The following is an 18,386-nucleotide window of genomic DNA, read 5'->3' on the forward strand; positions in this document are numbered from 1 at the left end:
CATTGTTCCATGGGCTACTCAAGTATAAGGGGACGTTCCCCCAAATTAAACAATACATTATAGTTCACATCATTAAATTTTTGAGGTTCAGTTAAAGAGCCCTGGGTAAGGGCTTAGCAATGAGTGAATCAGGAGTCACCAGACTGGCTTAAAATTAGCAAGAGGATGCAAAGAGCAAAGGAAGAAAGGAAAGGTTTAGAGAGGAAAAGGAAGACAGAGAAAGATGAAACAGGTATATACTGTGGCAGGTGTTACAGAAAAAGCACCCTCCCCTTTTGGGTCACAGTAACTGAGCTATTATTACCAAGAAACTCTAGGAGTGAACTTCTAGGTTTGCTCTGGAAAGAAGGGAAGGGTCAGAGTGGAGGGAAATGATTAAGTATTAAACAAGCTGAATCCAGGAGAGTTCCAAGGATCTTAAAATCTAGGGAGCTAGCCTGAGGTCAAAAGCAAGTGCCAAATAGTGAAATCAATGCAATCTGAGTGCAACTTTACAAAAGACTGTACCCTGTCACATGATACGGAATTCAGGGGAAAGCCAAGAGGAGCCATTGGATTCGTGGTGGGAGCATCAGACTTTTGATGACTAGATATCATCTGCTTATGAATTTATGTACTGAGCTGTATGGACACTGCACAGTTATCCAGGAGAACACTTTTTTTTGGAGGGGAGAGGGGTTGGAACAGGAGGACTGGCTACAGAGGAACAGGAATCTGAAGATGGAATATTGATCAGTTTTGGGATGGGAATTGAAGGGTAATAACTCATATTTATACATTTTTTGTACTTCTAAAATATTTATGTAATATTTACATGTGTCAAAATAAATAATATTATTAAATAACATTCTCTTCATTAAAAAAGAAAAAATGAGAAATCTCCAAATTTTACAAATTACCTGTTATTTTCCATTCTGGACACCACAATCTTGACTGCATTATTCAGTAAGGATTACTCAAACTGATATTTTAGGCTTAAAAAAAAAAAAAAAAAACACGGTTTCCATCATGTTAGAATCTTAAGATTAGGAGATAAGAGGATTACTGAGGATGATTAAATCCATGACAGAAGAACTCTAAATGAGTAGCAGAAAGCCTTGTGGTCTCTCAGTATCTGTTCTCTTTCTTTTCTCTTCCGTAGTAACAGAATTTTTAGCTACCCAGAATTTTGGCAGCAAATTACACATTACAGCTTTCTCTTCTAAGTAGGTATTATGTGTGATCAAGTTCTTCCAATAGAGTATGTGGAGAAGTGATGTGTGTAATTTCTAGGTGGTGCCCCTAGAACAGGTATGCTCTCCTTTCCCCTTTTCCCTTTCTTTCTTCCTGTGGTCTCGAGTGCGGGATGTAATGATTGGCCATCTTGAATGAGTAGATGAAGTGACTCCCTGGGGATGGTGGAGGAATCATCCATCCTAGTTGGCTTCACCGTTTCTGATACCACAGTTTCTGCCACACCAGCTCTGGACTGTTTACTCCAGGACCATTCATGGGAAATAAATATCTCCATTCTTTCAGACGCTGTAGTTTTGGGTCTCTATTGCCTTACTCAACAAACTTATGCTATACCATATTCCTTTGTTTGGGCACTTGCCCATAGTCCTCTCTGGGCAGACTTTTTAACAATGCTGTGGGTTTGGAGTTTGCTGGTTCCAATATGCTCTGCCACTAAATACTTATTAACCAGGAATTAAAAAAAATTTAGAGTTTATTTCTTCAAGATGTGATAACTTATATGCTCTCTAATATGCAGTATCCTTCACTTCCCTGTATTCTCTGCCTATTAAGAGAAGGGAGGGATGTTTAAGACTCTTCATTAAGAAGAGTCACTCTCGGGGTGCCCGGGTGGCTCAGTCAGTTAAGTGTCTGACTTCAGCTCAGGTCACAATCTCACAGTTTGTGGGTTCAAGCTCCGTGTCGGGCTCTGTGCTGACAGCTCAGAGCCTGGAGCTTGCTTCAGATTCTGTGTCTCCCTCTCTCTCTGCCCCTCCCCTTCTCATGCTCTGTCTCTCTTTCTGTCTCAAAAATAAATAAACATTAAAAAATTAAAAAAAAAAAAAAAAAAAGAAGAGTCACTCTTGGAAATGAAGGGTGAGTGCCAGGGCAGTGTCTGTGTAACCTCATGAAACATACACTATGGTAGCTGTAACTTGGGGCCATTGCCATTTAACTTTGAACTGCTATAGCCCAATATTGTCTGAGCTGCATTTCTATATGCTATTTTATTGGTTCCTCACAACTTCTTAGATAATGTTGATATTACCTATTATACAGATGAAAAAGTTGAGGCACAAACAGGTATTATAAATGGCTCATAAACTAAACTAGAAAGGGGTAGATTTAAGGCTCCAATTTGTCTTCTAATTTTAAAGTCTAGTTCTTTTTTAAGTATATATACCACAAGGTGGATGGAAAGATTGGGACAGTGTAGCATCATGCCGATTTATAAAGCTTTATCTTTTAGGATAAGAAGAAAATATTCAAAAGGGTGTTACTTATATTGGTTGTATTTATGCTTTTTTTTTTTTTTGAGGAAACTCCGTACTGTTTTCCGTAGTAGCTACACCAATTTGCATTCCCACCAAAGGTATAAGAGGTTTCCCCATTCTCCACATCCTCACCAACACTTAATTGTTTCTTGTGTTGTTGATTTTAGCCATTCTGATAGGTGTCAGGTGATATTGTAGTTTTGATTTGCATTTCCCTGATGATGAGTGATGTTGAGCATCTTTTCATGTCTGTTGGCCATCTGGATATCTTTGGAGAAGTGTCTGTTTATGTCTTCTGCCCATTTTTTAATTGGATTATTTGTTTTTTGGGTGTTGAGTTATATCTGTTCTTTATATATTTTGGATACTAACCCTTTATTGGATAAGTCATTTGCAAATATCTCCTCCCAGTCTGTAGGTTGCCTTTTAATTTTGTTGATTTTTTTCCTTCCCTGTGCAGAAGCATTTTATTTCAGGTGAGATATATCTTTAAAAGTGTAGCAACATTAAAGAAGAAGCCATTTTAAAATTTATTTTGAATGTTGCAACTTGGGCAGGGATAGGCCACTAGAAAGGTGATGGGACAGTGGATATAGTTTATGCATGAACTAAGTGAAATTCTTATCCATTCTAAGGATTTTTACTTTTTCATTTCAAAACCACTTAAAAAAATTTGAGTATAGTTGACACACAATGTTGCATTAGTTTCAGGTGTACAACATAGTGATCGGACAAGTTTTTGTATTTGCTGTGCTTACCGCAAGCCTAACTACCACCTGTCACCATACAAGCTATTGCAATATCATTGTATTCCCTATGCTGTGCCTTTTGTTCTGGTCATTTGTTCATTCTGAAACTAGAAGCTTGTACCTTCCACTCCCCTTCACCCATTTTTCCTGTCCCCTCATCACCCCCCTCAACCATCAGTTTGTTTTTATGGGTCATTTCAAGGACTTTAAAAGTTTCTTTACGTTGCCTAAATGTTACTTAAACATGTGTGACTTTGGGCTTTCCTAATCACTATTACTAGCATTTTGTCCGTGAGCCATTTTCAGTTTCAGTTGTTTAAAGAACAAACAAATGAAAGAAGGGGTTTAGAGGAAGGAGACATTAGTCGTTGAAAGCATGAATTGAATGTAACTTTTAAGATAGCCCTAAATGCAAGAGACTTCAGGTTAAACTGAAGCTTACGGAAGGTATTTAAAATAAATTTCTCAATAATGTTCTTGTTTTGTAAGTTAGAGCTGGAGCCGGAGCTGGAGTTGGAGCCTCTAGTCTAGCCTGCTGCTTCTCAAGGAGGGCCAAAGAGGTGAGAAGCAGCCGGGATCTGCTGGGAATTCTATTCACATTTTGTATGCTCTGCCTCCCATTTCTCTTGGGTGCAGGTGTAGAGGGGGAAGCAGTAGTTTGACAAAACTCCCAGGGATTTGAATAGCTGGCCCATGGCCAGTTTTATTCTCTGAGGAAAAAAGTGTGAAAGGGAACTCGGCATCTGTGTAAGAATTTGCCTGGCAAGGAAATTAATAACAAGGAAGTGATGTGAGTTAATGGAGGTTGGGGTGGAAGGGGGAGGGAGAGAGCATGGAGGGTAAGGATGACAGCAGGGGAGGGGCAAAGACTGCACACCATCCTCCCTTAGCTTAGTGGGGTGGGGGTGGGGGTGGGGTCAGTCTTCCGGGGAAGCACCAATTTTAACAGGTCACAACAGGCTTTTGTTCTCTGGATTATGGCTGGGGGCTATAAAGGGCCTGGGAAAAGGCAAGCCTGTAACCCTGTGTGGGTAGGAAGGAGAAAGAGGCTCTGGGTAAATGACTTGATGTGTGTATACACGTCTTGTGTGCAGACGAGGTGTCTCAACACAGGTACACGCTTGATTTGTTTGATAATACTTCTGACTTGTTTTAAATACAGGAAAATTATTTATCTCAGTTTTGCTGCTTTCACAGTTGGGACGATGACAATGTAATGATGATCTGAATCCAGACATCTCAAGAGAGGAAATAGTGGAAGATACTGATATTGATATTACTCTCTAACTCCTACTGACCTCTCTATGCTGCTGACTTCTGTCAAAGGCCTGGGCTAATCATAATCTGTCTCTCATCTTTATTTTTGCTTTCCAGAAGTTCTGGAATTAAATAGAGCCCATCATCTTCCTTTAGAGGCAGCAACTGAATTCATCCTGTATTTGCACAGCGTGAATATTAGCAGATTTCAGGCACTCTCCTACTTTACTTACTTATTTTATTTACCTACAAGTTAATTAACATATGGTGCAGTATTGGTTTTAGGAGTCGTCTCCTCTATTGAAAGGAGTGATAGTGGAGACAAATCACCAAGGAAGGAAAGAAAAATAGCGTTAATTAGGTAATACTATTTTCTAGGCACAAAGCTAGGTAATTTCATATGCCCTTTTATCATCACAATAGCCACGTGAGGCAAATTGCAAAACGTCAGAATTTTTATAAAGAGGAACCTGAAGCTCTAAGAAGTCAATTGACTGGTTAAGGCCATAGCTACTAACTGGTTGAGTCGGGCGGCAAACTCAAATCTTTTTGAAGTACCTTGCCTTTCTGTGAATGGCCGTGAGTACTCCACTTATAAGTTCTGCCCCCAGGGAGTTAGTCCTGAGGTTTGTGTCCCAAAGAGGGCTGGTGCCCATGCGCTATGTGTGATCACTTGGCTGTAGGTGAGCGGATATTCAGAAGGCTCCACCTGCCCTCTCTCTTGCCCCTTTTCTTAGCCTGATCTTACAAGTCATGGGAAGACCCTAGTCTTCTCTAGAAAAACACAGTTCTCAAACTGTTAAAAACATAAGTGTTTATGCAAATGGCTTCATGTCACTGTGTTTTATGTAACTTGTCAAAAATAAAGTTGTAATTTTTTATTTTATTTTACAGAAAAGTTCCAAAAGGAGTATAGAGAGTTCCCAGATTTCCCTCATTCAGTTTTCCTGATGTTGATACCTTACATAAACTGGGGCACTGGCTACCTGCTCATCCAAAGCCAAGTGCTCCCAGGTTCACATTAGCACCAGCCCTCAGGGGAGCACAAATCACCATGGATACATTGATTGTTAACTAAACCACAGACCTCATTCAGATTTTTCCAGTTTTCACACTCATGTTCTTATTCTGTTCCAGGATCCAATCCGAGATATCATGTTGCATGTAGTTATCGGGTGCTCTTAGTCTCTAATGGTCTTTGATATTTCTCAATCATGCATTGTTTTCATGATCATGAAACATTTTGTAAAATGTCCCTCAATCTGAGTTTGTCTGATCTCAAATCAGGACTGATCTCAAATCAGTCCTCTCTGCTGGACTGAGGTTGTGAGGAGTCCAGCAGAGATGAGGCACCCTTCTCCTCATGTAACACCGGGGGATAATGATATCATCTTGACTTCTCGCTGGTCGTGTTCACTTTGACTGCTTGGTTAAGGTGGTGTTTGCTGGGTTTCTCCACTGTCAGGTTTGGTTACTCTATTCCCTTTTCCAGTGTCTCTTGTTTAGAAGTCTCCCAAGTCCATCTCACTCTCAAGAGAAGGGGAATTAAGCTCCACCTCCTAGAGGGTCCCCCAACTTCCGTCTGCTGTACTTACCTCTCTCTCCAAATTTTCATACTCATGGAGGCAGACAGAAATACCCCCTGTACTCTCATCTTCCAAGCCCCTGAGCCCCGTGCTTTTACTCCATTCAGTTTCTCCACCCCAGCCTGCTACTGATTCTTATCATAATCTTCCTCGAAGATTGTGATCCTTGCTGCATGCAGGGCCTGGGACTGCACTCCTCCTCCTCCCTCCAAATCCCTACTGAAAGCCAGTACCCAAGAAGCGGTACTGACCCACTGAGCAAGAACCCCACTGCTTCATAAGGTGGTGGGGAAGGAAGCTGGAAAGACTATGAATATACACACTTTGATAATTTCTGTTCCTGTTACACATGGCTCAGTCTGCTCAATTCAGAATTGCAGAATGTCTCATGCAGCTCATGAGACAAGAGAAACTTTGCTCAGGTTCACAGCTGCTACAGAAGAGTTGCCTCAAAGCCGTCTAGGAGCAAAGTAGGCACAGTCCTGGGAAGCACTGTGAATAGGAATACAGCATGTTCGAGTCACTGAGATAAGTCAGATGGGGCATGGGGAAGAAGCTGTACTCAGCCTGGCAACATGAGTGTTTGGAAGTGCTGCCTGTTCTTTGTTTCTTTTCTACCTATACCTTTTAAACTGCTTATTTTTTTTGACTAAAAATGCATGTATTTAAGGCTTACAATAGGATGAATTGATATACATATACATAGTGAAGAGATGACTGAGGTCAAACTCGTTAACATGCAATCACCTCACACGGGTACCATTGTACCATTGTTGTGTGTGTGACGAGAGCACCTGAAATGTCCTCTCTCAGCACATGCCCAGCAGTCAGTACAGTCTTACTGACCCGGTCAGTATGCTGTCCGTCAGATCTCTAGACTTACCCATCCTACGTAACACCTCCCCATCTCCTCCACCTCCTCACCCCTGATAGCTGCCATTCTGCTTCTTTCTACTCGACTTTTTATATTCCACGTATAGGTGAGGTCATGCATTCTGTTTCGTATGTGTGTCTGGCTTATTTCACTTAGCATAATTCCTTTTAGGTTCATTCATATTGTTGCAAATGGCAGGATCTCCTTTCTTAAGGCTGAATAACACACACACACACACACACACACACACACGCACAAACACACTCACACATGCACATCTTTCTCAGCTTTCAATGGGGTTATGTCCAATAAATTCATCATTTAAATCACATGTTGAAAACATCATGGCTTAGCCTAGCCTACCTTAAATGTGATCAGAACACTTACATTAGCCTATAGTTGGGCCAACTTATCTAATATAAAGCCTGTTTTATAACAATGTGTTGATGTCTCATGTAATATGTTGACTACTCTACTGAACATGAAAAAACGAATGGTTGTCAGTTTATCAGCTTACCTCTGTGATTGTGTGACTGGCTGGGAGCTGTGGCTCATGCCGCTGGCTAGCATCACGAGACAGTGGCATACTGTATATCCCAGGAAAAGATCAAAATTCAAAATTTTAAGTACAGTTTCTACTGAATGTGTATCCCTTTTGTGCCATTATGAAGTCAAGAAATTGTAAGTTGAAGCATTGTAAATTGGACGCTGTCTCTCTCTATATGTCTGTCTATCTATCTATCATTTATCTATCACAATTTCTTTATTCATCTGTTGATGGAAATTTAGGTTGTTTCCATATCTTGACTAATATGATTAATGCCCCAGTAAATATGGGAGCACAGATATCTTTTTGAGATCCTGAGGAGGGATCGCTGGATCATATGGTAGTTCTATTTTTATTTTTTAAAGAAACCTCCATACTGTCATCTATAATAGCTGTACCAATTTACATTCCCACCAAAGGTGTGTAAAATTTCTCTTTTCTCCACGTCTTTACTAATACTTTTTATCTTTTATTTTCTTTTGATAACAGCCATTGTAATGATCTAAAGTGATATTTCATTCTGATTTTGACTTGCATTTCCCTGATGATTAGTGATGTTGAGCACCTTTTCATGTACCTGTTAGCCATTTATATGTCTTTTTTGGAAAAATGACCATCTTAGGTCCTTTGCCTATTTTTTAAATTGTGTTGTTTGCTTTTTTGCTATTGAATAGTATGGGTTCCTTACATATTTTGGATAGTAACCCCTTATCAGATGTATGGTTTTCAAGTATTCTCTCCCAATTTATAGGCTGCCTTTCATTTTGTTGATTGTTTTCCTTGTTGAGCAGAAGCTTATCCATACTGTTATTCTATATAGGATAGACTGCTTTGTTGTGCTGAGTAGAAAGCCATAGTTTACTTTCCCCCTCTGAGGGTCTCTTCTGGTGCTTGTATTCCCCTTGGTCTCTCATGGACTTTCTTTCCTTGGTTCAGGTACTATGAGGATGGCTGAAATCCCAGAGCAGTGGAATAGTAGGCATATGAATGGAAGGGACTTTGGTAGAAAGAGGTGTGGTAGTGTTATGGCCAACGTGGTCGGGTTGCATCAAAAGTAGAAACCAAGTGGTTGTTCTGGTAAACTAGAGAATGCTGAGGTTGTTACTCTCCAGATACAGTCCTTCGTATCAGCCCTTGGTTTGGGGGCTGATATGCTGAGCAATTCATTCTGTATGGAAATGAACTCGAAGTGTGATTCCCAGATTTCTCTCCACACTGACCTCCTCTAGCACTGATTATGCAGCAGTAAATATTTATCCTGTCTCCTAGTTGTTTTCATTAATTTTCTCACCCTATCCTTTTCTTTTTCCCTGCCATTGGAACAGGCCTTTGTATGTGTATAAATACAACTCTATGGTTATATGCTCAAGTTACAAACATGTTAAAACAGTATTGATTATTTGCCTCTCCCACTAGAATGTCAGGTCTGTGACACTAGGGACTTTGTTTTTTGGCCATTATCTCCCCCGAGACTGGACTAGGGGCCTGGCACATGGTAGGCATTTGATAAATACTTGCTAAAGCATTCATAAATGTTGTACTTTCCCTGTTTATAACATGAGGTGCTTTGCATTTGCCACTGGTGAGATTCTTAGCATGTCTATTTTGGTTTGGCGGAGTTGGGTGGGTGGGAACAAGGTTCCAGGGTACCTATGGATTTTACTTGCTTCCTTTGGAAGGGTGGTCTGTAACTGTGGCTTGTTCCTCATCTCAGATTCCAGACCAGCTTCATGCACATGGAAATGGAAGTGAGACTCTTACCTTCCAGAACATTACTTGTGTTCACAGCTTTGCCTTCTTTGCCAGAGAATGGATTTCTTTTTTTTTTATTTATTTATTTATTTATTTATTTATTTTTTCAACGTTTATTTATTTTTGGGACAGAGAGAGATAGAGCATGAACGGGGGAGGGGCAGAGAGAGAGGGAGACACAGAATCAGAAACAGGCTCCAGGCTCTGAGCCATCAGCCCAGAGCCCGATGCGGGGCTCGAACTCCCGGACTGCGAGATCGTGACCTGGCTGAAGTCGGATGCTTAACCGACTGCTCCACCCAGGCGCCCCTGCCAGAGAATGGATTTCAAAAGGACAGTGACAGAATCTGAACTCTGAGAAGTGAAATGTTCCACTCTAATACTCCATCACTCATAGGGGATCTGAGGCTCAGCCAGGAGCCACACACATTCATCACTGAAGCAGGGAATCTTTTGGGACATCAGTGAGACTCCTGTCCCCAGCCATGCTGTCTGCTGCCCTAGCACTGCTGATGGTGGTGGCAGTGGCCGAATTTCTCATTGGACTGGTTGGGAATAGAGTCCTTGTGATCTGGGGTTTTGGAGAATGGGTCAGAACATGTAAAGGGATCCCTATACAAACTCACTGTCCTGGGTGTGGTGGCTGTCAGTGTCTTCTACTGCAGGAAGATCCTGACCTTTGTTAAAAGGTCGGCTCATGGCTGAAGCAGAGGGTCTGCGGCTGGGTTTTGTTTTCTTCTAAAGTCTTTCAAGATCACTTTACACTTTCTTCCACACCCATGTTGCTGCCGCCATCATCATCTTCTTCTTCTTCTTCTTCTTCTTCTTCTTCTTCTTCTTCTTCCATATCTTATTTATTATTTTAATTCCACCTTAGTTCTTTTTTCTTTTTATATACTTAAAAATTTTTTTCAATTAGTATTCTTTTATTAAATATAATTTATTGTCAAATTGGTTTCCATACAACACCCAGTGGTCATCCCAACAGGTGCCCTCCTCAGTGCCCATCACCCACTTTCCCCTCTCCCGCACCCCACATCAACCCTCAGTTTGTTCTCAGTATTTAAGAGTCTCTTATGGTTTGCCTCCTTCCCTCCCTATAACTTTTTCCCCCCTTCCCCTTCCTCATGGTCTTCTGTTAAGTTTCTCAGGATCCACATATGAGTGAAAACATATGGTATCTGTCCTTCTTTGCCTGACTTATTTCACTTAGCATAATACTCTCCAGTTCCATCCACATTGCTACAAATGGCCAGATTTCATTCTTTCTCATTGCCACGTAGTACTCCATTGTGTATATAAACCACATCTTCTTTATCCATTTGTCAGTTGATGGACATTTAGGCTCTTTCCATAATTTGACTATTGTTGAAAGTGCTGCTATAAACATTGGGGTACAAGTGCCCCTATGCATCAGCACTCCTGTATCCCTTGGGTAAATTCCTAGCAGTGCTATTGCTGGGTCATAGGGTAGATCTATTTTTAATTTTTTGAGGAAACTCCACAGTGTTTTCCAGAGCAGCTGCACCAGTTTGCATTCCCGCCAACAGTGCAAGAGGGTTCCCGTTTCTCCACATCCTCTCCAGCATCTATAGTCTCCTGATTTGTTCATTTTAGCCACTCTGACTGGCGTGAGATGATATCTCAGTGTGGTTTTGATTTGTATTTCCCTGATAAGGAGTGATGTTGAGCATCTTTTCATGTGTCTGTTGGCCACCTGGATGTCTTCTTTAGAAAAGTGTCTATTCATGTCTTCTGCCCATTTCTTCACTGGATTATTTGTTTTTCGGGTATGGAGTTTGGTGAATTCTTTATAGGTTTTGGGTACTAACCCTTTGTCTGATATGTCATTTGCAAATATCTTTTTCCCATTCAATCGGTTGCTTTTAGTTCTGTTGACTGTTTCCTTTGCAGTCCATGCTGCCTTCTTAAGAAGCTAGCCTAGCCTTCCTCCTTTTTTCTTATTCAATTACTCTTTCTCCTCATTTCCTCATAGTTTCTGGCCTGGTTTGACCACTGTATTGGTTTTCTATTTGCCGTGTAGCAACACATACCTAGCTGTTTAAAACAGCATACACATTTATGTCCCAGTTTCTGTGGATAAAGAGTCCAGGCACAGCCTAAGTGGGCCCTCTGTGCAGAGTCTTAAAAGCTGTAATCAAGATGTTGACTAGGCTGATTTTTTGGAGCTCAGGGTGCTTTTCCAAGCCCACTCATTGTTTGCAGAATTCAGTTCCTTGTGGTTGTTAAACCAAGGTCCCTGTTTTCCTACTGGCTGTCTTCTGGGGGCCCATCTCAACACCCCACAGTTTATTGCCATATATCTTTCTCATGGTCTGGTGAGATCTTTTAAGGCCAGAAGGAGGGCCCAGTTTCTCTTTCCAAACTTTGACTGATTAGGTTAGATCCACTCAGTAATCTTTGAGTAGCTCAAATGCAAGTGATTTAATTACATTTGCAGAAGTCCTTCATCTTTGCCATATAATATAACCCAATCACAGAAGTGATAAGCTGTTTTATTCATAGTCCTACCACTGCTCAAGGATTACTCAGGACATGTCCACCAATGGGTGGAAATGTTAGAGGCTATCTTATAATTCGCCCTTCTACAAACATCTGTGTTGGGCTGGTCCCAAGGAAGTTGGAATCTGGACAATAAATGAATCACTTTTCCTATATTTCTTGATTAACTGTACTAGTCTTTTTTTTTGCTTATTTGAGCTCATTTCCTTTCTGTAAGACTCCGGTATGAGATATATGCTGAGTCATGTGTGTGTGGATAATTGATCATAAAGGAAAGATGACCTTAAAGACCTTGATTAGCAGTAATGGTTCCTTTCCCTAACTTACATTTTTAAAAAATTATTTGGCACCTAAATATACTGTGTTTTTATTCTCTGTTTTCTTCCTTAAAACTTCCCCTACTTTCCTCTTTGATAATGAAATATATTCTACTTTGTTATTATTTGTTTGGTAATGAAATATATTTTAAATTCAGCTGTATGCAGCTCTCATGCTTATATGTTCAAAGTACTTTTTATGAAAATAAAATTAATTTTTTATAATATGAGCTCACATTTGGCACTGTATAAAACCTGAGAATGGGGGAGCCTGGGTGGCTCAGTCGGTTGAGTGTCTGACTCTGGATTTCACCTCAGGTCATGATCCCAGGGCTGTGGGATTGAGCCTTACACCAGCCTTCATGCTAAGTATGGAATCTGCTTAAGATTCTTTCTCTCTGTCCTTCTGCCCTTCTCCCCTATTTGTGCTCTCTCTCTAAAAAAAGCCCCAAGCCCCCCCCCCCCCCCAAAAAAAAAAACCAACCAGAGAATGCTTGGATTTGGTCTTCTTACTGTATTATGTGCTGGTGTCTAGATGCTAGCCCATGACCCTTGAGAAGGGGAGTTGGTGTCTATGGTCCTGCTTCAAATCTCTGAGTGTAGGTTCAGTGTGTTCATGTGGGTGCAAATACAGAGGGGTCGTAACTTCTAAATTCTCTGTGCCTGGTTACAGCTGTTCAGTTTTAGAGGACAGGTTCCAGAAGGGCAAGGCCAAATCCAGATTTTGTGGTATGAAAACTTACCTTGAGTGTGGCATCACCCTCCGGGGATCTGAAGCTCAGCCAGGAGCCACACACATTCATCTGTTGAAGCAGGACATTTTCTGTGAAGGAAGTGAGAGACTCGTGACCCCAGCCATACTGTCTGCCGCCCTAGCACTGCTGATGATGGTGAGAGTGGCCGAATTTCTCATTGGCCTGGTTGGAAATGGAGTCCTTGTGGTTTGGAGTTTTGGAGAACGGGTCAGAAAATTCAACAGGTCCTTATACAATTGTCCCGGGCCTGGCCGTTTCCTGATTTCTCCTGCGGTGGCTGATTATGATGGACTTAATCCTGTTTCCGCTTTTCCAGAGCAGCCGTTGGCTTCGCTACCTCAGTGTCTTCTGGGTCCTGATAAGCCAGGCCAGCTTGTGGTTTGCCACTTTCCTCAGTGTCTTCTACTGTAGGAAGATCACAGCCCTTAAACACCCTGTCTGTCTGTGGCTGAAGCAGAGGGCCTATCACCTGAGTCTTTGGTGCCTTCTGGGGTACCTCATGATAAATTTGTTACTTGTGGCCCACATTGGCTTAACGTCCAAAATCCTTCCCAAGGCAACAACAGCATTCTGTGCACCCTTTCAAACTGGTACTACATGTATATATTAAAGCTCACTGCAGGAAGTGGGTTGCCTTTCATGGTGTTTCTTGTTCCTTCTGGGATGCTGATTGATTGTCTCTTTGTGTAGACACCACAAGAAGATGAAGGTGCATACAGCTGTAGGAGAGATGCTTGGGCCCAGCCTCACATCACTGCCCTGAAGCCCTTGACCTGCTTCCTTATCCTTCGCGTGGTTTATATCCTGGCCAGCCTCTTTCCCATCATCTCCAAGTATTCTGCTAATCTCCCCGTTGTCTTCATTTCCAAGACCCTCATGGCTGCCTATCCTTCTCTTCATTCTGTCATATTGATCAAGGGGAATCCCAGGATGAAGCAGACTTGTTAGAGAATCCTGTGGAAGATAGTGTATGCTTGGAGATCCTGAGGCCCTTGATCTGGAGAGAAACGAGTGCTCAGAATACTCTTTTGAGACAGTTTTTGGTAGCTCTTTATAAGGGAGCTGACATTCATGTCTGTAAAATTTTTTCTTCTCTGACACCAAATCAACAGATGATCTACAGGAAGTACAGAATAAAAACTAATACTGTTTCACTGTTAGCACTGTAAAGTATAATTGTTTTATTGTATTATAGAAATCAAGACTGGGGCTTTATGTTTGGTAAAATAGGTGTTATATTCTGTTTACATATACCAAATAATTCATTTCTTTTTAAATTGCATATTTAAGTCGTGTTTTTCCTATTATAGGGAACAGAGATTAGGAGCAATTAATATAGAGATTGATCATTTTTATTAAGTTTCACTTATCCACTAATGTTAGTCATTTTAGGTAAGTTTTTTAAAAAAAGAAGTATCAAATAATTTTCCCATTTCTCTACGGTAGTAGGTCTAGTTAACTAACTGAAAAACAAAACAAAATATCTTTATATTTCTAGAAGTTTCTTTGAGTCCTAGACTTGCCTTTTAGGATAAAAGTCAGTTGGCTGCCATGTTCTATATTAAACCTCAAAGCCCAGGACCTAGACTGGAGCAAGATGGGAGTGACGGCCACTTGCTTCTGCTCACAAAAAAGGATACTTCTCCCTGAATGTGTGAAGCTTCATCTTCCTTGGTCAACTAGCCATCCTGACTGTCTGCTCTGGTTTCCCTGCAGGCTGAAATCAGAGTTTTAGCATACTAAGTCTTTGAGTTGGATGGAGATCATCTAGAATGTCAAATCCATGGCAGCAGGAACTGCGTCTCTTTTTGTTTTCTCCTAGGTTATTGATGCCTAGAATACCACCTAGAATATAGTAAGTTAGTATTTTCTAAATGATCAATTAGTTACATTAACTAGTCTTACAGTTCCTCTTTTTTTTTAATGTGTATTTTGAGAGAAAGAGTGAGAGAGAGCGTGCATGCGCGTGAGCAGGGGAGGGGCAGAGAGAGAGGGGAGAGAGAGAATCCCAAGCAGGCTCTGTGCTGTCAGCATGGAGACCAGCGTGGGGCTTGGACTCATGAACTGTGAGATTGTGACCTGAGCCGAAACCAGGAGTCAGACGCTTATCCAATTGAGCCACCCAGGCACCCTTTACAATTCCTCTTTTATTTTATAAAGAAACTGAGAGCCCTGGGGCGCCTGGGTGGCTCGGTCTGTTGAGCGTCCGACTTCCGCTCAGGTCGTGATCTCACGATTCGTGAGTTGGAGCCCCGCATGGGGCTCCGTGCTGACAGCATAGAGCCTGGAGCCTGCTTTGAATTCTGTGTGACTCTCTCTCTCTGCTCCTCCCCTGCTCATGCCCTGTCTCTCTTTCTTCTTCTTCTTCTTCAAAAAAAAGAAAAAAAAAAAAAAAAGAAAGAAACTGAGAGCCCATGGCAGTTCTGGGACCAAAACTCAGTTTCCTGGCTCTGGGTCCTGGGCTTATCCCCTGACATCATGCTACCATGCTACACAAGCTAGCTTTGCCTGAGGCTTCTCTGAATCCCATCCTTCTTTTTATGAACTTTCTCAGTCTTCCTTTTAGCCTTGTTTGAACACATTTCTTTTGATTCAGTTCCAGGGGATCTGGAATTCAACTGATAAACCTAACATTTTTTTCACTTCTCTTGAACCATGCTAATTAATCCACTTTTACTTATCTGTTCTCCCCAACATGTGTCTTTTCCTTACCTAAAGCTGAGAACTGAAGTACATGCTAGGCACATGTGGATGTTAGTCACCATTCAGGGAGAACTCGCTTCTCTGATGTCACTGTGAGTTGTGTGAGGTCCAGCACTGTCTTGTTGTCTTCTGGGAATGATAATATCCATCCATTTCAAGTAGAGATGCTTCCCCTTGGTTGTATTTTTAGTAGTAGGATGAACTTTCCATTATGCCATGCCTATATCTATCCAGATGTCCTTTATGACCAACTGTTGCAATAACGATAATAATAGTACCTACCATTTGTGTCAGGCTTTCCATTTTATCAGGCATTCTCATATATTGTCCATTATCTCGTTTGATTTTAGTAACAACTCCATGTAGTTAGCATTTCTATCTTTATGCTATAGATCACAAAACTCAGGCTGGAGCAGTGATTTGCTCAAGATCATCAGCTGGTAAACTTCGCAGGTAAAACATTCCCAGAGTTTGGACCACAGGTCTTGTGCTCTTTCCAGTAAACCTTAAGTTCCTCTTGTTTGTGCTTATATGACTTCATGCTAGGATTCGCCGGTGGAATGCCCAAGTTTATGAGCGTGTTTCAACAGGTGAAATAACTAATCTTTCAAGTTTGGTATTGGTGGGTTGCCTGGGAGCCGAGATCCCCAATCACAACTGAAGTTTCTATGACTTGCTTTTCCTAGGGACAAAACACTTGCATTTACCCACTTTTAGGGACTGGATTCTCTTCCTTTTCTAAACATGATTTAGTTCATGATGTGGTGAGGCTGCTTTGTATTTTATCCAAGGAAACAAATCAGAAGGCAAATCTGTGCTCTTGAATTGATTCCTATGTAATTGCATCTTTCCTAATTTGCATTCTCAGAGCTGCAACTGGAACCACGTGCACATGTGTGCATGTGTGTGTGCGTGTGTGTGTGTGTGTGTGTGTGTGTGTGTGTGTAGACATTACTAGCCTTCCTTTCTATTATGCAGTAGGATCTGTGATGATGCAGCCTAGAGGAAGTCTAAAAAGTTTAAAAAAGTAACGAGTTTTCATTCAGCTCCCTATTATTAGTCCTACTGCCTGGATATGGTCATATTTTGCCATTTGCCATAGTTCTTCTAGTGATTATTTTCTCAACTCTCTCAACTCGATTTTGCTTTATTACTTGGTTTATAAACTTTGAACTATAACTTTTGAAGCCCATTCATCAAAGTTTGGGCATTATCTCAACCAGAACCATTCCCCTCTCCTAAATTTGATTCGTTTTATTTATTTGTCATTAATTTTATAACTTTAAGTAATATGTTTTCAACTTTTCTGTTTTGAACTTTAACTTCTGACAGTATCTATAGAATCTGAGCTGTAGAAGGAAGAAATTAGTGCCTCAGCTGTCCTGTACTTTTCCCATATCCCACCTCATGTCCAACTTCAAATGACTTAAGGAGAAAATACATCTGTTGGAAGAAATTGGCTGTCTCACAGAATCAGTGGGAAGGCTGGAAAGTCAAGATCAGAATGGGAACCAAGAGAATATAAACAGCTGAGAACACAACCAAGTCACTCTATAGGGACTGATGCTAGCACTTTGCTCTCACATTTCTACTGTAGGCATTGTGTCTGTGACACTGCCCCACCTTTGAGAGTGTGTCCCTCTGAGTCACAGCTACAAGGTCCAAAGTCCTGCCTGTGAGCCTCTGGTTGGCTGATTCTAGGTCATACACCTGCCCTAGTCAACAGGCTCTGGGGCGAGGAAAAGTCTGATTTCTTTTTGGTTTCTGAAATATGTATTTTTAAGTTAAATGAAATGAAGTACTCAAGAATTAGATTAAGGAGCAGAATTGATGTGGCTGATGGTGAGCTAATGAAGATTTATAATCTGAACTGGAAGTTCAGCTCAAAGAACTCTCTCAGAAGGTAGCAGGAAGCATAAAAAGATGGAAAATGTAAAAGAAGAGAAAAGCTATATGGCACATAGAAATAACGGAATAATTATTGTGTGACTGGAGTCCCAGAGGAGATGGGAAAAATGAGGGGAAGGAATGAAATAGTTGAAGAATTAATGACCAAGAATTGCCCTGGGTTAAAGAAAGGTTAAAAAAAAAAAAAAGAAAGAAAGAAAGAAAAAAAAAGAAAAAGAAAAAACCTAGATTGAAAGACACAAAAGGATGTCAAACAAAACAGAGAAGGTGGGGGGACCCTTCATGTTTAAGCACATTACAGAAGAATTTAAAAATATCAGAGAGGAAAGTTTACAAGGATATCGTAAGAATATCAAAGAAAAGTTCATAAAACTTTGAGGAAGAGCAGATCATAACTATGACACTCCTCAGTAGAATGCAGAAAAAAATTTTGCATTACATTCTATTTTAGTATTTTATTCTTACTTTCAAATAACACCAAGAAGAAAAGTTTAGAAGTATTTTTCTGGCTAGTGACCTATTTTTGTATTGATTATATACAGGGAGTCAATTATAAAAATGTCAGTGAAGGCTTAGTGGGTTGATGATCATGAAGTTAGCGAGCAAATTCTGAAATGTTTTAGCAATCAAGGAAGATCTTGAAATTCTAAAGGATTTGGCAGGAATGTGAAGTCACATTCACAACTGTATTAAGGGAGTCAATGTTGTGTATAACTGGAAATGATTCTAAGTATCTAGAACAAATAATTGCCAGTGCTACAATATGTGATAGAGGGAAGTAATGGAAATGGGAGAAATAGACCAAAAAAAATCAGCATATAGATTGAAGACAAAAGAAACTATTGGTAAGGAAAGCCTTACCAATATATGGCTTTTAAGAAAAAATCTGAAAACGTAACTGAAGTGCTTTCCTTTGGTGGGAATAG

General features: G+C 40.7%; 1 protein-coding gene and 1 long non-coding RNA gene across 2 annotated transcripts in view; both read left to right on the top strand.

Annotated features, from left to right (window-relative positions):
• Positions 1 to 18,386, top strand: part of LOC125151830 (uncharacterized) — a 65,617-nt gene that overhangs the window by 9,744 nt on the left and 37,487 nt on the right. The gene's annotated exons all lie outside the window — the stretch shown is intronic.
• On the top strand, positions 12,823 to 13,836 carry TAS2R5 (taste 2 receptor member 5). Its single transcript, XM_053447897.1, is given in 5 exon segments — positions 12,823 to 13,085; positions 13,087 to 13,385; positions 13,388 to 13,515; positions 13,517 to 13,568; positions 13,571 to 13,836. Coding segments are annotated over 5 exon segments (1,005 nt in total). The 5' UTR covers positions 12,823 to 12,825.

Source organism: Prionailurus viverrinus, chromosome A2 (genome assembly GCF_022837055.1).
Source record: "Prionailurus viverrinus isolate Anna chromosome A2, UM_Priviv_1.0, whole genome shotgun sequence".
Lineage (NCBI taxonomy): Eukaryota > Metazoa > Chordata > Mammalia > Carnivora > Felidae > Prionailurus > Prionailurus viverrinus.